The sequence below is a fragment of the Eleutherodactylus coqui genome, chromosome 5, assembly GCF_035609145.1.
Source record: "Eleutherodactylus coqui strain aEleCoq1 chromosome 5, aEleCoq1.hap1, whole genome shotgun sequence".
NCBI classification, from domain to species: Eukaryota; Metazoa; Chordata; class Amphibia; order Anura; family Eleutherodactylidae; genus Eleutherodactylus; species Eleutherodactylus coqui.
The window spans coordinates 74415933-74438265 of NC_089841.1; the positions used below are offsets into that span (position 1 = coordinate 74415933).

Genomic DNA, 22333 nt, shown 5'->3' on the forward strand with positions numbered 1-22333 from the left:
GGAATCTGAAGCCTCTGGCTTCCGCAGCAAATACCTTCCATAGCATACTAAGGAAAAGCATTTATTTTGCTGCCCTGGAGCGAAAATTAATTGCAATTTTCCACTCGCGGATAGTACAGAATAAAGAAGAATCCGGACAGGTACGAGGAAGTCACCAGACGGGCACAGGGAGAGATTCCGCTGCGGGATCGTGTAAGTGAAATCCAACTCGGTCGTGTGCTGGTGGCCTTTACCATAATCATTTACACCACACGGAGAACACTGTAAAAACAAATCCCAAAAGGTCAATGATGTGTTTTTTTTACTTTGCAAAAAAAAAAAAAAAGTTTCCCAGTAGATCATGTGGACTCGAAATTGGTTCCCGTAAAAACCAAGAACTACCTTGAACGAATTATAAATATCCTGTACGGATTCTACACGCTTACTTCTGCTATCTTTAACCCAGTAGATCTCCACTAGTGGAGACTATTGTTGACTATATCAAATCATCAGAGCCTAATCTGTCTGCTCATCTATTTAGGCTAATTTCACATAAGAACAGAGTGTCTAGCCAGTGCGCCAACTAAATAAAAGGATTTTAGTGGAATATACTATATTGACATCTAATCACAAATCCCCAATACCCGGGATTTATGTTGGATCCAATCTGAGCTACTGGTGGCCCTCTAATCTCTTATCTCTGGATTTTCTCCAATGGGACGTTCTTTCGGCATATGAGAATTATACAGCCGATATTAGAGACCAGTGAGTAAAGTCTCGCCTTGAACTCCCTTTTTGGAACACTGTGACATCTATGAGCACATGTGTCTCGTCTATCGTCTAGTTTTTGTTTTGTCCCCACTATTTGTTGATTGTCTTTAGCCCAATGTATTTTTAATGCATATTAATAAAGAATTATTGTTTTAGGGATCTTCTGTGATTAGGGCTTTTATAAATTAGTTCCCTCTGCCGCTGTGATTTTTCCGCTCCCTGATGACAGGCGGGGTATGAAGAACAAAGCGGTCCAGCTGTGTTCTGCATTCCCCGCTCGGAGTGCTCGGCTGTAAAACAGCCAGGCGCTCCGTGCATAAAACAGCTGGATGCAGAGAACAAGCGGGGACACCCCGCTTGTCTTCTGCATCCTCCGCTGGTAGCGCAAGGTGATCACTAGAGATGAGCGAGCATACTCGCTAAGGGCAATTACTCGATCGAGCATTGCCCTTAGCGAGTACCTGCCTGCTCAGAAGAAAAGATTCGGCTGCCAGGGGCGGGCGGGAACGGAGGGGAGATCTCTCTCTCTCCCTCTCTCCCCCCTGCTCACTGCCGCAACTCACCTTTCACCCGCGCCGGCAGCCGAACCTTTTCTTCCGAGCGGGGAGATATTCGCTAAGGACAATGCTCGATCGAGTAATTGTCCTTAGAGAGTATGCTCGCTCATCTCTAGTGATCTTCTTGCACTGTAAATGACAACGATTATCACTCAAAAGTCGCTTGAGCGGCATCTTTTGAGCGATTATCGTTGTGTCTAAATGGGCCTTAAGACTGGGTGATATTTACCAGTGTGTTACCAGTGGGTCATTATTGGGTTTTCTGAACTATAACCCTTTAATGGCCAGTCATTTTTCAGATTTTTAATTTTTTTCAATTGCTGCTTTTCAAGAGCCTTAATTTTATTCTCCTGCCGCCATAACTATAGGACAACCACTGTCGGTTGCACAGGGTGCTCAACTGTTTTGGTCACACGCAGCCACCACTGTTTGCCATTTGTCGGGTACTGCACATCATCTCCCCAGCCCCCATGCCGCATCATCCTGCACCTTTTAGTACTACCGCCTTGCTATGCCCTGCTGTCCATGCAGATCATCTGTCCTCCAACCACACATAGTACAATTAGGCTCTGTGCCCATGAGACGGATGTGCTGCAGAATTTCCACAGGGCAGCTGATAAACAGTCTTGAAATCTGCAAGACAAAACAGCTGCTGGTTGCGGACTTCGTGGCGATTTTCCCGGCTAATGGTGCGTTTTTTCAGTACGGACTTTAGTGTGATATTGCTTTCCATTCGTTCACTTTACTCCACTGCGTCATTGGAGGAACAATGCGAATTCAATTGTGGGTCTGCACTAAACCCTGCAATGCAGCCAACCCTCACGGAAACAATTGGGGATTGACTCTATGTCACCTCTATGTTAAATTCTGTTGCAAAAATGCACAGAAAAAGCTGTTTATACGCCACTTTTCAACAACATTAAAATTTGTTCCGCAAGCACAATTATGCAGGAAGTGTTTTCCACTCCGTGTACGTGTGGGAAAAAAAAATAAATCATTCATACGTATTCATTTAGCTGCGGTTTCAAAACGCTGCAGATTGTAGGCTGCAAATTCTACAGCAGACAGTCGCAGCATATCTGTCCCATGTGAACACAGCCTTAGGCTTTGTTTTAAGTCCAGCTCATCTCCCACCACCTTTGGGAGAGTCAGCTGAGCTTGTGTGCATTCATGAGAGAGACCAGCTGATCAATACAGAACCATCACTGTAACAGAGTCTGCAAACGAAGTATGAAGCTTTCTAAATGCATGAGAAGGAAAACTCAATGCAAAAAAACAAAAACAAACAAAAAAAAAAAAAAACAGCCCCTGCAGGAAAACTGATACACGGATCTAAGGCCTCCTTCCCATGGACGGATTTCCGCCACGTTGCCCGCAGCTATTAGGTTCTATTGAACATAAATCGCTCAATGCTCACGGTGCATAATTCCATCGCGGAATTCCGCACAGTGAAATCTCCCGTCCTCACCCGCGGCATGCTCTATTTGCCGCGGGTGTACGTGCGGCCGGCTTCCATTGCAGTCAATGGAAGCCGTCCGTTCACGCTATCTTCCGCTGTAGCACAGCGGAAGATAGCGTGAAATTGCCTACCGCCGCCGCGTCATGTGACGCTGTGGGCGTGTCTTGTGACGTGGCCGGCGTGTCACATGACCCAGGACGCTGGATCCGCTGGTAAGTATGGGGTCTCTGGGGGGGCGCCGTGACTGGCTTCGCCGCAGAATATTCCGCGGCGGAGCCCGTCATGGCCGTGTGCAGCCGGCCTAAGGGTCCGTTTACACCAAATATTATATTATTTCAACAAGTGAACAATGTCAGAGTTCGCTCAGGCAGCCTGTTTATACAGCAGATACATTGTTGGCTCATTCAGATGAGAAATTGTGCAGTTGTTCACATTCACTCTAAATAGTAATCATTCATTCCTTCTCATTCACTAAAACTGAACGAGCCAATGATGATTTTTAGTCCTGCATAAAATGGACAAACGAAAAGTGAATGAATGATTTATCTTTTGTGGTTTGGTCGCAGACTGAACATTTATCATTCCGTGTAAAGGGGCCTTAAAACCAGCATGTCCAACAATGATCTATACGAATTTCCACTGACGCACAATGTGATTACTATATGGGACGGTGGACGCTTCTTCATACATTAGTTGCATCTCAGCTCCTCTGTACATTGGCCCAGAAATCTATGCCAGCTCGGAGCTAGTGTAGATTTCTGGTAACAGTTACAGCCGTTTCTGGAGTAAAATATAGAAAAATTTGCCCAATGGTCCCTAAGTTATGTGACACTAACCCGCTGAGTCTCAGAAAATCATCTATTTCTGTTTTATTGATTACTAGCTTACCCGTCGCGCGTTGCTGCGAAGACAGACAGACATACATTCGTTTTTATATATCTAGATAACAACCAATCACAGCACAGCTTTTTTTAGGTTACCTCAGTGGTATAATATATAACCAATCACAGCGCAGCTTTGATGTTACCTCAGCTTTAAAATATATATAACACCCAATCACAGCGCAGCTTATATGTTACCTCAGCAGTATAAAATATAACAACCAATCACAGCGCAACTTTCATGTTACCTTAGCAGTATAAAATATAACAACTAATCACAGTGCAGCTTTCATGTTACCTCAGCGGTATAATATATAACCAATCACAGCACAGCTGTCATGTTACGTCAGCAGTAAGAGAAATAACAACCAATCACAGCGCAACTTTTATTCTGCCTCAGCAATATAAAAAATAGCAACGAATCAGAGTGCAGCATTGATTTTACCTCAGCGGTATAATATATAGCAACCAATCACAGCGCAGCTTTTATTTTACCTCAGCATTTTCAAAATCCAGCAATTGTCTTGCGAAACGTTCGGCGGATGCATTATTTTGTGGTTGAACACTCATCCCGTTACTCGTACTGCCTTTTGCTTTTGTGCTTGAGATGGAAATCAAACGATCTTTGTCTGGGGGGGGGGGGGGCATAACTGTCAACGACGCTCGCACGCACCCCACCTATCGTAGGATAGTTGTACTATGCCAGTAATCTTCCCAGGAGTGTACTCAACAACTTCCCATTAACTTTTCCTATTTATAACATAATCAATGCTCGTGCCAAATTTCACGTTTCTATGACACCGGAAAGTGAGAATTACATTCCGTACGTAAAATTTGGACGCTCATTCTTTTGTGCATAGAATTGAATAATTGAGTTGAGACCCATTAGCTTTTCCTATTTATGACAATCAATGCTTGTGCCAAATTGCACGTTTCTATTAGCGTAAAATTTGGACGCTAATTCTTTGGCGCTTAGAATTGAATAATCGAGTTGGGACCCATTAACTTTTCCTATTTATGACATAATCAATGCTCATGCCAAATTTCACGTTTCTATAACATTGGGAAGCGAGAAAATTAGATTCCGTACGTAAAATTTGGACGCTAATTCTTTGGCGCTTAGAATTGAATAATCGAGTTGGGACCCATTAGCTTTTCCTATTTATGACATAATCAATGCTCGTGCCAAATTTCAAGTTTGTATTACATTGGGAAGCGAGAGAGTTCGATTCCGTACGTAAAATTTGGACGCTAATTCTTTTGCGCATAGAATTGAGTAATCGAGTTGGGACCCATTAGCGTTTCCTATTTATGACATATTCAATGCCCGTGCCAAATTTCAAGTTTCTATGTGAGAAAATTACATTCCGTACGCAAAATTTGGACGCTAACTTTTTTGCGCATAGAATTGAATAATCGAATTGGGACCCATTAGCTTTTCCTATTTATGACCTAATCAATGCTCGTGCCAAATGTCACGTTTCTATGACACCGGAAAGTGAGAAAATTACATTCCATACGTACAATTTGGACGCTAATTCTTTTGCGCAGAGAATTGAATAATCGAGTTGGGACCCATTAGCTTTTCCTATTTATGACATAGTCAATGATCGGGCCAAATTTCATGTTTCTACAACATCGGGAAGTGAGAGAATTAGTGGCAATGACGGAAATCGAACGATCTACGTGGGGGGGGCGTAACTGTCAACGACGCTCGCACGCGCGCCATTTATCATAGCATAAATGTACTATGCCTATAATCTTCCCAGGAGTGTACTCAACAACTTGGGAACTCTCCCCTCCCCTCCCCCCCCCCCCCCCCCCCAATCAGGTCTTTCCTTTTCTGCACTCGTTGAGATTGCCTCACGTAAGTCCCGATATGACAATGTTTGAAAGACTATGCAGAGGCGATACCATGGTCACAAATGCATAGTCTATCGCATAGGTTATTGATAGGCCCATTCTAAAAATCCCCAATGATGTTCCTGCTGGGAAACCACCCGCCTACGGTTAAATACCAAGCTCACAAACTCATACAGACCATCTGTATGGCGACTAGAATCCATATTGTGGCCAGATGGAAACAGCTCCACCAGTATTTTAGGGTTTTCACAATCTGCCACACAGTCTGACATGCTAGAAAAATGTGTCGTAATATGGGGACCACGGATTGATCTGGTTGATCTTTCAGGATTTAACCTGCTTTTGACCTAGAGCGATCCCGTTGTCTATATATTGTTGCATCCTCATCATTGAATCTGCGGAGATTGTGCATTGAGTAAGAAGCAGAATGTCCTCATGTTGAAGTTGAATAAGTTTTATGGTTTTCGCCCAAAACTTTGATTCAAATTGGCAAACTGTTTAATTGTTGATAACCCATGAAGGGTTAAGGCGGGGGGATGGTTATTGGTATAGTCAACTTATTCTGCAGCGCTTTCAGGTAATTTTATTACCCCCCCAGCAAGCTGGGTACTTATTTTATTGATGGAAGGTTGAGTCAACCTTGAGCCGCTACCTGAACCATGCGGGGACTGAACTTGCAACCTTCAAGTCGTGAGCGAGCGCTTAGGACTGCATTCTGCTGTCAAAGTGGAGAGATGCGCAGAAAGGCTAAAAGTTGCTAAATTTTTGCACAAGTGGTACTTGCACCAAAACTTGGAATTCTTCCATGCCAGAATTCCAATACAAAACAGTTTGTAAAAGTCCCACTTAGTTTTCTGTGTTCATTAACTTTTCATGTCCAAAGCTTTAAATTGCTTTATAAAATCGGTCCTTCCCGGCTGCTGACCAGACGCTGTGACTGCTGCAGCCAATCATTGGGCACAGCAGTGACCGTCCATAGCCAATGCCAGGCTGAAGCAATCACATATCCTGGTCAACAACTAGGAAAAAACTCTAAAGGCTGACTTCACCGGGTGGGGAAAAAAACCAATCACTGGGGATTTCTGCGATGTGAGAAGCAAATATGGGGTCATGCAAATGAGTGATTTTTTTCTCCACATGGCACTCCAATGCGAGAACCAAGTCACGGCATGTGCCATCTAGTGCGAGCGCTGAATGGGGCCAGCGGTGGCATCGCTGCATGTGCAAATGGCAAGCGATGCGAGGTCTTACATTGAAAATAGGAGAAACGCTGCAAGCCCTGTATCCCTGAAGTGAGGAGAGGCTGCCCTCACATGAAAACATCTCACATCCTCGGGGATGTCACATGGATGGCGAGGGCGATATCTGACCGCGATTCCCCAACCAATGCCCTCAGCCATTGAAATGGACAATTTGTTTAATGAGTTCAATATGTTTTCTAATTTCCTGCTTAAATGCACATTAACATGCTGCATATTTTTTTGCACAACCGAATTGCGCACACTAAATACGCACATGTGAACAAACCCATTGAAATTAATGGGCTCTATATTCTGCATTCGGCGTGTACAATTTCTTAATATGAAAATGGGTGTGTAAATATGTCCGTTCCAATCTAGCCTAAGGCCGGATTCACATGGCCGTAGGCTTTTTTACGTGCGCCTGCCGGCACCATAAAGACGTGTGAACAGGCGCACAAATCTAACGTCGGTGCGCCCATTCAGAAAGCCCAAGCCCGATGCATATACGTTAAGGCCGCAATGCCTTACCTCACCCTTGTTGGCTCTCTGCCTCTCCTCCAGCTGTTTGCAATACTAGGGGTGGGTGGGGGTGGAGCCAAGCTCCTGGCCCCTCCCTGCCTTCTCCGCAGCCAGCAATGGGAGGGGCAGGTTAAAACTCATCTCTGCCCCCGCCCCTTCCCATTGCAGACAGCCGGAGGGTAGGAGAGAGGAGGAGAGAAGGGGGAGGGAGTTTAGCAGTCATGCTGCTAAACTCCCTCCCACCTCCCTTTTCCGGCAGCTGACATAGGAGTCTCATAGGACAGTGTTCCCCAACTCCAGTCCTCAGGGACTGCCAACAGGTCATGTTTTCAGGATTTCCTCAGTGTTGCACAGGTGATGTAACTATCATCAGTGCCTCAGACATTGCAACAGATGTTCTTACCATAGGATATCCTGAAAACATGACCTGTTGGTGGTCCCGGAGGACTGGAGTTGGGGACCCTGTCATAGGAGTCTCATAGGAGTCTCATAGGAGTCTCATAGGAGTCTCATAGGAGTCTCATAGGAGTCTCATAGGAGTCTCATAGGAGTCTCATAGGAGTCTCATAGGAGTCTCATAGGAGTCTCATAGGAGAAGTGCTGGAGTCTAGAGGAGAAGTGAGGTAATTGAGAAGAGTCAAGGAAGAGGAAGATCAAGTGAAAGCCAGTGCAGTGGGAAGCTTGTTTATTTTGGAAGTACAGGAAGACAGCGAGAGAAGGGTTGAGTAAAGGAGAAGATAGAAGAATTTAACAATCTGGAAAATAAAGAAAGGGATAGAAAGAGAGTGAAGAGAAACTCTATAAACCACCCAGAGAGTAAAGCTGTAAATCAGTGTGGATCAAAGAGTATTCCAATCATTCAACTGTAACCATCTACCTAAAGTAAACGTAATGCAAATGAAGTAACTGTCTTTAAGTGAAGATTTTTTATATTTTACTGGTCATTTTGTCCACAGTAGGTCTCAGCCTACATACGGACTGGCGTCACGAACCTGACAAACCCCCATCTTACCTTGCCTGACTTCATGGGAAGTATCAAACACCAAAATAGAACACCATTTAAACTGCCGCGATTTCCCGCAGGAAGTGATTTTGTGGGGGGTGAGCAGAAGTAGCGGAGCAACAGTCATTTGTCATTGCTGTCACCTGCACCCCTCCGCGGCCCGTGGGCGCCACAATAGCAAACTGCAAATGTTTCTAGATATGCAATAAGCAGCATAGTTCACTGGTTCAAGGTTACAGGAGCACTGGATACACTACTTGGACGTGGCAGAAAGAAGAAACTGTCACCAGCTGCCACCAGATTCCTAGGGAGGCAGGTGGTCCAAAACCCTGAAGGAACCGCCATCTGTGGTAAAACACGGGCATTGAAAGGCATGTATTTTTGAATTTTCCTTCACACATACGGGTACAATTTGCGTGTTTCCTGAACGGAAGGGAAAATTTAAAAATCGCAGCATGCGCTATTTTAGCACGGATTCTGCACGAAAGCCCTCAAATCGGTCTATGGATGCAAGCGATCCGCAGCCCATATGAAATTAACATTGCCTATGAGCGGTGGAAGCACTTGCAACTCGATCGGAAAATGCATAGAAAAGCCGGAATGCCGACTGGAAGGGACAGAGATTTTCATTCCAAGCGGTTGATACACTGCGTATACTCGTATATCCACGCAGAAAAAAAGATTGCGGTCATTCGCAATTAATTGCCACGATGTATCTAAGGTCTTCCATTGCAGAAATCCACTTCGTGTGTGTGACCCGGGCCTTAAAGGGGTTGTCCCGCGGCAGCAAGTGGGTCTATACACTTCTGTATGGCCATATTAATGCACTTTGTAATGTACATTGTGCATTAATTATGAGCCATACAGAAGTTATCAGAAGTTATTCACTTACCTGCTCCGTTGCTAGCGTCCTCGTTTCCATGGAGCCGTCTAATTTTCGGAATCTAATGGCCAAATTAGCCGCGCTTGCGCAGTCCGGGTCTTCTTCTTTTCTCAATGGGGCCGCTCGTGCAGGATGCCGGCTCCGTGTAGCTCCGCCCCGTCACGTGTCGATTCCAGCCAATCAGGAGGCTGGAATCGGCAATGGACCGCACAGAAGCCCTGCAGTCCACCGAGGGAGAAGATCCCGGCGGCCATCTTCAACCGGTAAGTAAGAAGTCACCGGAGCGCGGGGATTCAGGTAAGCGCTGTGCGGAGTTCTTTTTTCTTTTTTAACCCCTGCATCAGGGTTGTCTCGCGCCGTGGGGTGGGGTGGGGGGCTTGAAAAAAAAACCCGTTTCGGCGCGGGACAACCCCTTTAAGGTCAGGCACCTGACTAGAACCCCATAGAAAATCTTTGGTGGGGTGTGAAGAAGACACAAACTGAAGAATGCTAGTAAACTGAAGGATCTCAAGAATGCTGTCTGAAGCGGCTGTCTTGCCATTTCAACCTGTGCAAACATGATAGCTAGCCAAAGGCTGCTCCAATAAATGCTGAAGACACTTGTCACGAAGGGGTTAAATAATTCTGAGAATGCAGAAGTCATTTAGGCCGCTTGCGCAAGAGTGAGTTTGAATTGTAGAATCCGTTAACATCTCCCGCACAGACGATCCGCGGCGGTCCGCACAAATTCAAACCAATAGAGCATCTGCATGTCCGCTCACACGAGTGGCTAGCGACTGCGATTTTTCATTTGCAGGGGAAAAAAACTTTAAAAAAAAAAATCACAGCGTGTTCTATTTTTTTTTTTGCAGATTCCGTACAGACAGAAAAGCAGGAGTATAAAAAAAACAAACTGTACTGCGCATGTCTGACAGCAAGCCATGCGGACCATCCGCAGTACAGATTATGAAGACAGAATACAGGTACATGCAGACGCCGGCCGGGCACAGGGTTGGATTCCGCTGCGGGCTCCGGCATGCAGAATCCGATCCCTTCGTGTGCAGCCAGCCTAAAAGTGTCCTTCTGTGTAGAATTTGGAGACACCGCTTGTTATATTCGTCATGATTATATAAAATGGTTTTTGTTTCATTTTTTGCAAACAGTTGAAAATGTGTAGTTTGTAAGGTGGATACTACTACTTTTATGGTTTTAAGGCATTCTGAGCAGATTTTAAAAATATAAAGCGGTCGATGGCCCCTTTTAAATGCTTCTAAGCATAGGGGTGGAAAGGTCCAGATTATACCTACAACTAATGAAGACCTCAATGACAGGAATCTGTGGCATGGCATCCATAGACTGGGAAAAACAGGATAATTAGCTCTGTCCTTGTAATTCTCAATAACCGCCAGCAGAGGGCAGGCTTGTTCTCAGAAACCTTCAGTTTATTAAAAACCCATGAAGATGCTCGTTAATTGAAGCCGATTATTCAAGTTTCTAGAATGAATGCAGATGTGTAGCGGCTTTTAGCAATCTTACAGGTGAGTTACATCCTAGGAATAAGTTCAGGCTTGATGCCCTCTAGCAGGCTATTGCCGCGTTTATACCACCTGAATAATAATATAAATATTTATGTTTTGGGGGAAAAAAAAGAGTTAATAGTGGATTTTTTTAACACATATTTGTGAAATTAATTTTAAAAATTTTGATAACCAAATCTATGCAACTATGTGCCATACAACGGCATACCTCACCAAGGAGGCCATACAGGATGGGGGGAATTTACTGGTGACCTTCTGGGAATCTTCAGCAGCAGTGTGCGGTGAGCTCACGTACCTCTCAAGCCGCTCATACCTGCGCTCCGAAAACTCCACTTGAGATCGCGACATTACTTCATTTTGGAGCCGCCTTTTTTAACGCATGTCACAGCGTTTGACATCGCTCAATGCACTCCATCATTAGGTGTATTAAAAAGTGCTAGTATACGCAAAAATAGAACAGTACGCGCTCGTAAGTGCCGGCGTTACAAAAGGCGGCATGCCTTTGAGAACAGGTCTGCGAGGCCCTGTTGAAAATGATGGGACCGTTGAACCGCAGTTAGTGCTGCGCTCAGGATGTTGAGCGGTATGTGTGAGTGGCCTTGGGCCAAAATGCCCGTGGGCGGATCTGATTTGCAGAATCTGCGTGGGTCACCCGCAAATCAAGCCACCCACAGGGATACATGGGTGTCCGCAAGTGAAATACTGCATGTGGATTATTGTGGTGCCTTTGGTCCAGGAAAAAAAAAAAGAAAGAACACGCAGCATGCTTATTTCACTGCGGATCCCGCACAGACGGCTTCCATCGTCAATGGAAGCTGTCCGATCCGCGGCACATCCGAAATTGAATCGCAGACGAGCCTCAGATTCTGCGGGAAAGCAGGGGTTTAAAAAAAGAAAAAAAAAACTCCACTGCGCATGTGCGGCGATCGGCGCTTCCACACACATCCGCAGGAAGGGAAAGAAGATCCGCAGAAGACCTCGATGGGTAAGCAGAATCCCACAGTGTCCTCGCAAGCGGAATCCGATCCGCCCGTGGACATGAAGCCTATGGGTGGGTTCACATCTGCGGTATGACTTCAGTCATAGTTCTGTCTGTTATGGTTTTGGAGCAGAGAAAAGGAATTAATTATCGTTTCCCTTTTAGCATTCAGATTTCAATGGGTTTTCAAAAAAACGGAAAGCTATCAGGTCGCTTCTGCTCCATTAGGATTCGATATTAGTTGAACAAATAATGCTGCAGACGGCGCCATTTGTTCTGTTAAAAAAAAAAACATAAAAAGGAAACAGAAGCGAACTGGAAGCCTTCAGTCTGCTTCATTTTTGTAAAAACCTACTGAAGTTTAATGGAAAAACAAAAACACAAAAAAAACAAAACAGTCAACGTTTTTCATTTTAACTCCATTTCTCCCCTTCAATGGTAATTCTATCTCTGGGCTCCATTTTTTTGAAGTCATAACACAGAAGTGAACGCGGCCTTAATAAGCTTACTGCACCTTTACAAGTCCATGCGCCATAAACGCAGATCTGTGACTAGTCTGCGATGAAAGGTCTACAGATGCCAAGTCAGATTGGCCAGACATGCTAAAAGTGCATTTTTTTGGCACACGCTGCGCACGTCCAGTGTATACGACTAGTCAGTGACTAGGCCAGTGAACGGAGTTATCTCCAGCAGCAGTCTCTAACCTCCATCTTCAGAGCTACAACGCCACATACCCTCACAGCAGCGGGCATGCTGAGAGTTGGCGTCCCCACAAGCACCAGGCGGCTGCGGTACGCAGATCACAGGCCTATATAGTCTACAGAGCAAGAATTTAGGATATTTGCTTGAAGCAACAATATTTTATCTTAAGTATCAGCGGCGGTAAACATTAGCTTAGAAAACAGGGTTATCCATCTCCCAGGGCCATTAATAAAAAAACTTTTATATGATGTGGCTAACTTGTGTTTAATGAGCTTCGTAAAAGAAAAAAACTGGATTCATCCGGCATATGTAACAGAACAAGGTGGATATAGAAGTAACAACGTCAGCAGCGCAAATGTCAGACATGGTAACAGACAACACGTGGGATATCAGCATTATAATTCCCATATGTCACTGGGCTAGGGGCAAGAGTCCCCCCCCACCCCCGTCCACACTACACAGACATCCAACTATGGGCAGTAGGGTTGTGTTGGAGAAATGGGGTTCGGAGATCAGATCAGACAGGGCTGTGAAGTCGGACCAGAGTCTGTAGACAATGTACCGACTGGCTCTGGCTTAGATAGATTTTCTTGTAGCGTTAGGCTTTCCTAGGAGTGCGGTGCTGGGATACTTTTTCCGCGGCCCACCTTGTACAGGTCAGATTTTTCTCAGATTACCGCTCGGCTCCACCGCCGGCTGCAGAGTGATGATGTCCCGACAACGGGCCATGTTACTTCCTCCAGCCAATCACCAGCTCACTTTGGCCAGTGACTAGCCGTAGCAGTAATGTCTCCCTGTAGTCAGCACCTTGACTACTGCTTGACAAAGACCCCAAGAGGGTCGAAACGTAGCACTAATGGAGGAATAAAACTATATTGGATTGGGCTTGCCAGATATGCTGTCACTCTTACTTCGTGTGGTGGACTGTAATCGGCCCAGTCATTGCTGGCTCACTGCAGCCAGGAGTGAAGGCCAGCAGGGGACTGGGCACCGTGGGAACGGGCGAGGGGTGTAAGGATACTGGATGACCAGGAGGGATGCACATGGGGTTATAATCAGCAGCATAGCTGTTCTTTTGACCCCTGTTAGTCTGTTGCCCGTTTTTCCACCTAAATGGTCTCTAGTTTTGCTGCCTTTTTTCAAAATTGGTGGACAACTAGCAATGTCAGCCGATTGGCTGTGCCCTTCGTCCAATGGGTTCTTGTCACTGTGGCAGATGTTTTCATTTGCCTGGCGACAAGGGAGTCATTGGTCAGCGGGGATGGTGTGTTACAGCTGTTTGGGTATTTAAATGGCAGCTAGAGGGATAAGGGGTGTCCGCAGCAAAACTCTGGATTCATCGCTCCGATCCTCCCTCCCACCCATATGTTCTGTTGGTTAAATATGTAATTGGTTTGTGTTCTGAGTGTTATGTTCAATTGATTAATTTTGTTATTTATCTGAGCTTTAATAAAGGCCAATACTACCTCCATTTAGATGCCATGTGTCTTATTCTTATAGCGCCAAGGTTAGGTCAATGTTGGTTGTGTAGGATTTACAATCTCATGGCTTTTTCTATGTCCAACTACCACTTTTTGGCCGATTTCACATCTGCGTCTGAACCGCTGTCCGGAGGTCCGGATGAAAATACTACTAGACCAAAAAAATAAACTGCTGCCAAAAGCCAGGCAGCTGCGCAGAAAGCAGGCAGACCCCACTACAGTCCAAGAGGTCCACACGGCGCTGCTTGGTTCCGTCCAGAGACTGAACCGGTCGGCTGCTGGGATTCTCCTTTCCTTTTTGTGTTCCAGGAAAGCGGAAACCCTGCCGCCGATGTGAAACCTCCCTTACCCGGTTTGCACACATTTTCTCCCTGTACAACCCCTTTAAGCCAATGTAACAATTTCCGAAAAGCTGGTAAAAAAATACTGCCAAAAACTGAAAAATTTGCAACCATCAATGTCTGAATAAGTAATATGATAGGGCGATACACCGGACAATGAGATTCCAAGACTTGTTTTTGGCTTGTGGGGAACACGTGGTATTAGGGCACTTGCCAATATGACACGCCGTGTATTATACTGATGAACACATCAATGTTTTATAGTCTTTCTGCATTATTTCACAGAGACGAACCCAGACCGCAGCCATGTAAATCTACACCTAACACAGAGCTCCATTATCTCAATGCACAGTCTCAGGCTTTACGAGGATTTGTATCCTGTCCCAGAATTGTATCTTTCACTACAAATGCTAGGGCCATTGAATTTGGAGCTGGGAGGTACCCACGCCTCATCCTGCAATTCTCACCAAGCTGTTCAGCATTCTTCAACAAGTGCTTACATCAACCCTACTGAATTCCCGACACTTACAAGATAGACGAGGTTTTCCACTGTAGACCCAACTGGGAAAAAAAAAGATTTCCAATACATTATGACAGACAGGACAAGGAGAGAGTCTACATGTGTCGGAGATCTAAATACCCACTTAAGCAATATTTTATATTTGGTCTTCGGTATTTATGAGGTGTATTGCTTTTACACCAAACCATTTATGGTTTCCATGATAAATTAAGTCCTTACATAGAAAGTGATTTTTCCTTTTTTCTGATTTTTCTATGTGTGTGCAGGAGCTTCTTCAGTGACTTGTGCAGTACACAGAACATACGATACAAATAGTGCATCTTGAGGGACCACTAATTTTTTTTTTTTTGTAATGATACCAATAGTAATGAGCGAGCATACTCGCTAAGGGCAATTGCTCGAGTGAGCATTGCCCTTAGCGAGTACCTGCCCACTCGAGAGAAAAGGTTCAGTTGCTGGCGGCGGGCAGGGAGGAACAGAGGGGAGAGCGGGGAGGAACGGAGGGGAGAGCGGGGAGGAACGGAGGGGAGAGCGGGGAGGAACAGAGGGGAGAGCGGGGAGGAACAGAGGGGAGAGCGGGGAGGAACAGAGGGGAGAGCGGGGAGGAACGGAGGGGAGATCTTTCTCTCCCTCCCCCCCCCCCCTCTACCCCTGTTCACTGCCGCAACTCACCTGTCACCCGCGCCGGCAGCCGAACCTTTTCTCTCGAGCGGGCAGGTACTTGCTAAGGGCGAGACGGTGAATGAGGGTAAGAAGTGCTCATGTTGTGGTGGCTGCAGGGTTACTGTAGGCCTTTCTGAAGAGGTGGGTTTTCATGGACTTCTCGAAGTTTTCTAAGGTGGTGGAGTGTGTTTGGGTAGTTAGTAGAGATGAGCGAGCCTACTCGGCCACGCCCCTTTTTCACCCAAATACCGCGATTTTCGAGTACTTCTGTACTCGGGCGAAAAAATTCAGGGGGCGTCGTGGGTGAGTGCGGGGTTGCAGCGGGGAGTGTGGGGGGGGGGGGGGGAGAGAGAGGGCTCCCCCCCTGTTCCCCGCTGCTACCCCCGCGCCCGCCATGCCTCCCCCCGCCCCCCTGAATCTTTTCACCCGAGTACTGAAGTACTCGAAAATTGCGGTGCTCGATCGAGTAATTACTCGAAACGAGTAGGTTCGCTCATCTCTAGTAGTGAGTTCAAGAGTGTAGGTAAAGCAAGGGAGAAATCTTGGCGATAACTGGAGGAGAAGACTAGAGCAGAGTTGAGGAGGAGCTCTGGTCGGAACCGCAGATTACGTGTGTGAAAGTATCGGGATATTAGGTTGGAGAAGTATGAAGGGAACATGTTATGGACGGCCTTGTATGTCATTGATAATACCTTGAACCATATTCTCAGGGCAATAGGCAACCAGCGAAGGGATTGGCAGAGGGTAGAGGCAGGGCAGTAACGGGAAGAGGTAGGGCAGTAACGGGAAGAGGTAAGTTCGCATGGCAGAGTTGAGGATGGATTGGAGGGGGATGGGAAACTACAGAGAAGGATGTTGCAGTAATCTAGATGGAAGAATGACGTTATTGTTAGCTTGTTCGCTCGGTCAGCCTGTTTGAACAAGCCAACGATGCAATTTCCTGTATATACGAGAAATCACTCAGTCTTTCACATTCGCAGCATAAGCGAATGAGGGGGATTGAATGAGCGCGGTTTAAAGCAAACTATAAGCGAACGAGCTAACGATTATTTTTATGCCTGAATAAAATGGACAAGCTCAAAGCGAAAGAGGATCGTTCGTCGTTCAGTCATTCGTTCACATTTGGACTGAATGATCATCATTCACTTTCACTCCGGGGTCACAGGTCTAATTTCTGTACAGAGAATCTCCAATCCATGAAAGTACAGGTGCTTCTAATAAGGTGGCCAATAAGTATATATTATGTAAACACACATACAAGCATGCTATATATACACTCACACATATAATATATGTATTCTCTTAACAAGCTCATAGTTGTACTATATTCTAAAAACACACCTTGGTATTTACTTCTTGCTTTTCTAACTTCAGCTAGACCACAGATTTTGGTTGGTTGCCAAAGGTGATAGGTTTTTGTCAGTACTAGTCTTACATATGAGATCATATGGGTTTACAGAAAAGCAAACAGTGAGATAAAAGGAAATAAAGCTGTCAAAATAAGACAGAACCATTAATGTGAAAGGAGGAACCAGATAAAACAAACAGAACCAATGCTATTTTGTAGCCTCCTGGGAACCGAATTTAACAAGTAAATCTAGTAGCATAGATCTTGTTCTAATGTCTTTTACTTTATACATTAGAGCAATCCTCCACCCCGGACGAACCAAGATAGCCGCTCTGATTTCTCTGACCGCCTGATGCACTCTATATTAGTAGTACATCAGCAGTCACAGAATCGGAGTCAGAAGGGACGCACAGGGTCCAACCGCCTGCTCAGTGCAGGATTCAGTAAGGCCTCATGTCCACGGGCTTAAAATGCGCAGCGTTTCTCCCGCATGCGGATCCGCGCGCCCATAGGGATGCATTGGACACCCACAGGTGTGCCTGCGGATGTCATTTTCCCCGTCAGGCGTGAATCCGCGTGCGGGGGAAAAAAAAAAAAAAAGGGGACATGCTCCATTTTCGTGGGGGTCTCCCGCGGGGACGGCTGCCGCAGGATTCTATTGAAGCCTATGGAAGCCGTCCGGATCCGCGGGAGACCCGTACCAGAATTAAACTCACCTGCTCCGGACGATGCGGTTCTTCCCTTCTTCGCAGCCAAATGTGCCCCGCGCATGCGCGCGGCACGCCGCCAGTGTGCCGAGCACATCCGCCGGGCCGAATAAAGAAGATCCGTCCGCGAAGGAAGGAAGATCCGCATCGTCCGGAGCAGGTGAGTTTATTCTGATTTTTAGGCCTCATGTCCGCGAGGCAGGAGGGACCCGCTACAGATTCTACATGAAGAATCCGCGGCGGGCCTCATTTTTCCCGTGAACATGAGGCCTAAATCATCCCAGACAGATGTCTGTCCAGCCTTTGGTTGACTATCCACTAGCATTTTTTTTCTGCTGCAAATTCGTGGTTTTTTTTCTTCCAATTGTCAATGGGACTTTCTAATGTTAAAAACGCAACGCACCAAAAACGCAAGTTGGGTTGCGTTTTAACATTAGAAAGTCCCATTGACAATTGGAAAAAAAAAAAAAAAAAAACACAGCAAATTCGCTGCAGAAAAAAACGCTAGTGGGTAGTCACCCTTTGTTTGAACACTTCCATTGAAGAACTCACCACCGCCCGTGGTAACATGTTCTACTCATTGATTACCCTCACTGTCAGAAAGGTTTTTCTAATATCTAATCTGTGTCTCCTCCCTTTCAGTTTCATCCCATTGCTTCTGGTCTTTCCTTGTACAAATGAGAATAGGGCTGATCCCTCTGCACTGTGACAGCCCTTCAGATATTTGTAGACAGCTATTAAGTCTCCTCTCAGCTTCTTCTTTGCAAGCTAAACATTCCCAGATCCTTTAACCGTTCCTCATAGGACATGATTTGCAGACCGCTCACCATCTTGGTAACTCTTCTCTTAACTTACTCCAGTTTATCTATGTCTTTTTTAAAGTGGGGTGACCAGAACTGGGCAAAGTACTCCAGATGAGGTCTGACTCGGGAAGAGTAGAGGGGGATAATTACCTCACATGATCTAGACTCTATGCTTCTCTTAATAGATCTCAGAATTGAGTTTGCTGCTATGTGCTGCATCACATTGTTGACTCATGTTCAGTCTGTGATCTATTATCATAGCAAAGTTTTTTCACACGTGCCATTTGATTAACCCAATTCCTCTCATTCCGTATGTGTTTTTCTCATTTTTCTTACCCGAATGTAGGACTTTTGCATTTTTTCTTGTTAAATACCTAATCTTTTTGAATACTCTTTCTCTAGTGTTAGCTATCCCTCCTAGCTTTGTGTCATCGGCAAATGTGATCAGTTTTTCATCAATTCCCTCCTCAAGATTATTTATAAAGAGATCAAACACCACTGGGCCTAGGACAGAGCCTTGTAGTACCCCACTTGATACATTCTTGCAATTGGATGTGCAGCCATTTATGGCCACTCTGAGTATACTCACTCAGCCAGTTATGAACCCACTTAACGTTTGCCTTGTCAATCCCATATTTAGTTTTTTCCCCCAAAAAGGATGGTATGTGATACTTTGTCATATAAGTGGAGCAGCCATCTTTGTTTGTCTAGGATCAGGGTGTTGTTTTACGTTACTATACCCTTTTTTGTATATCGCAAGGCCACTCTCACACACTGCGTCGGTAAAACTCCGCAATTTACCTCGCAACGTTTTACAGTGATTGTTGTCATTGCTTTCGAGCGCAGGTTACTACGTTCAACAGCGTTTTTTCGAACACACCCCATTATTCTGATGGGCGATGAGGTGCATTAAAAAAAAAAAAAAAAAAAAAAGAACAAAAACCATGTCAAGGCGGAGCAGACAGCACAAAAAAAATATTGCAGCATCTGTGAGGGCCCATTGCAATTGATAGGAGTGTTGCATCCACCAAACAATCCACCACCTATTCATAGAGCTGTGAACAAGGATAGGTCCAGGATTGAAACATGGGGTGAACCCCAGAAAGATTACATTGTGCAAAGCATGCCACACTAGACTCTGCTTCTATTGGCCATGCCCCTAGCTAGTACCTTAAATATGTGAAGCACATCAATAACATAAGAGGGGAACTAACATACAGCTAATCATAAGACCTATACAAGCAGTCCACAAAGTATCACCATTCAGAATAGATTATATATAACCTGTCAGTTCAAACACGTCCATTGTATTAAATACCTGTATTACTCATGGCAATTTTACAGCATCTTTCCCTTAATGATGCGGCTTCCTTCTCCCCCCACATTTTTTGTTTTTCCCTGCCACTTCCAAAAAGTTATAACTTTTTTTTCCATCGATGCAGCTGCCTGAGGGCTTTTTTTTGAAGGACGAGTTTTTTTCCCAGTGGCACCAATTAATGTAACACCGAAAGGAAAATCCAGCTCAGCCAATGGTAGAACAAGAAATTTTAAAAAGTACCTTTTATTTACAAAAATATTAAATATGGAACATTAGGCCATGGACCATTTATTAGAAAAAAAGTCAGTTTCTAGTGAATTTCCCACTGCAAATAGATCCCAGATCTTGCTCCATAAAAACCCTATCACTCGGAGGACGTGACTCCACACCCTGCTGCGTGAAGGGGTTAAAACGCCACACTCCGGAAAATGTATGAATAAATTGACATCCGGACATTACCATTTTCCATGTGTCCCGACACAGTTTGACAGTTTCAATCTTCCATGACACCATCAAATTGTATAGGAACACATCCTATTGAGAAGGGAAGTGGTAGCGTCCAGCTGTTAACGAGCCCCGACATACACAAAAGACTTTCTGTAGTGCCACTGATTGATACTAACTAACTATAGAAGGTCAGCTGCAGTCCGCATGATTGCATGCACCTCAATGTATGGCCATCTACCATAGCCCTATAGCCACAGTTAGTCACATTACAAAAAGTTCCTATGTAGGCCAGGCCTTATTCATACATTTTCAAGGGAAACAACATAAAAAAAGTCATAACACAGAGCCCTACATAAAAGATGCTCCAAAATTACTTCACTGCTTAATACGGGTAAATACTAAAATAGACATATCAGGACAGTTGGGAGTTCCTCTTTAAAACCAGTAACTCACAGGCAACATCTCTGATTGGAGTCGTTTTCTATGCTTTTCTTCTCCACCCAGCCCAGACCACCATGACAACTTCTCCTGACGACTGCAGAGCTTGCTGTCCAGACATCTTTGGCTTTTGGCTTCTGTAGTGATCTCCAGTCTCTATGGCAACACAAATAAATTCAGACCCCACACCAGATTCCTAAATAAATCCAGATTCCAGACTACATCCCTACATAACGTTAGACTTCAGACCATATTCCTATATTTAGACCAGTTTAGTTATTAAATACATCAGAACTACACACCAGGATTTGTTGAAAGTCCCCGAGATTGATCAATCACACTAAAACGGATCCTCAGAAAACTTACTCATTTGATATTACGCTACACTCCGAGATCACAGTAACATCTTTACAGGCAAATTTAGGCTTTCAATTCAGCCTCATGCACATTTTTACACGAGAAACTGATCTTGGCGTGTGTCCAACAGTAAAGAATTAATTAGGGGAAAAAAGAAAAAGAAAAAAAAAAAACAAACACACACACATACTTGCCTCTTTGCTCAGCTCTGGTTCTTCCCGTTTTCCTGGCTAGTGCAACAACATACTAGATGATACGTGACTGTTGCAACCAAACCCAGGCCTCAGGCGCTGAGGCCGGAGATTGCCTGCAGTGGTCAAGTACATGTGATAGCACCACATGGTAGAGAGGTAAGAGTGAAGCTAAGCGACAAAGGCGAATGTCTTTTTGTTAAATTTTACAGTATAAAAAAGGGAGCATTGCTAGTAATGGGGGCAAGAAAAGAGGTATTATTACTTGTGGGGTTAGGAAAGGTGGTATTACTAAGGCAGGCGTAAGTCACACTTATTACAGTGTACGTTTTCCTAATGCAGCTTACAAAATAAAAGCTGTCGTCTGGTTGGTTGCTGTGTGCACCCAATTGTGGCGGCTGCTTTTCTCGCCCATTGTGTTTGGCTTTAGTTTCCTAGAAGACTTAATGCATCTTTTTGATAAGTTGAGCGTCATTCCCAGTTGCATTTTCACTGTATCATGTAAAATAGGTTTAGAATTGTCTATTCATATAAGGAAGCAATGTTACACATCATGTTTAATGCATAAATCTTGAGTTTTAAACACCATGTATGCCCATGTATTTTTCAATAAAAGGCTATAGAAACTTTTGTGCATGAAAAAGTAATACACATCTTGCCAAGTCCCTACAGAAAGAAAATGATTCACTTATCTGTTCTTTGCATTGAGTATTCTTTGTCATGCACGTAGAAAGCCTCATACTTGCTAAATCTTAGGCCCATTGAGATTTGTGGCTGGGTGCCCACTCAATTTTACACAATGCTATCTTTCCATTTACTATTTATGTGTGGGCAAGAGATAAGCAAGATGCAGTTACACAAGACCTACTTAGAGGGGATGAGCTGTCGGTTAAACAATGCCCGACAGTATGTCCCGCTGATGATCCCTCTTGTGCTGTTACACAGGAGCGAATAATAATATTAATAATCTTTATTTATAAAGTGCAAATATTCCGCAGCTCTTGCAAAAAGGGGATACAGATCCAAAGTACAAAAATACTAGTATCGCTGAAAGTGCTGCCAGCATGGAGGCGGAGTGGACCGGGGAGCGTTCTCCCCTCACCAGCCTGCATTCACTTCCAAAATGGACAGTCGTTTAGAAGTGAATGACTGCTGTTTATACTGAATGGCTCGTCATTCAGTTTTCTGCATGCATTTATATGAGACAACTAGTGTTCAAATTCCCACGGGAGTGCGAGCAGTTGAACAATAATTGTCCCGTGTAAATGGCCCTTTACAATGCAATGCTATCTCTAGATCAAATGACAAGGCGGTGGGAGATAAACTGGGCTAAAAACTACCCTAATTGCAGGTGGGAAGGGGGGG

At 44.8% G+C, this 22333-nt stretch overlaps 1 protein-coding gene across 2 annotated transcripts in view; it reads right to left on the reverse strand.

The window, feature by feature from the left end:
• Positions 1–22333, reverse strand: part of ARL15 (ADP ribosylation factor like GTPase 15) — a 254827-nt gene that overhangs the window by 182248 nt on the left and 50246 nt on the right. The window contains exon 2 of one of the 2 annotated variants that reach the window (XM_066602733.1): positions 20436–20576. The exons of the other annotated variant lie outside the window; for it this stretch is intronic. Within the exon in view, the coding sequence (XP_066458830.1) occupies positions 20436–20576 (141 nt within the window). The remainder of the gene's footprint in view (positions 1–20435; positions 20577–22333) is intronic. 2 annotated transcript variants of the gene reach the window in all.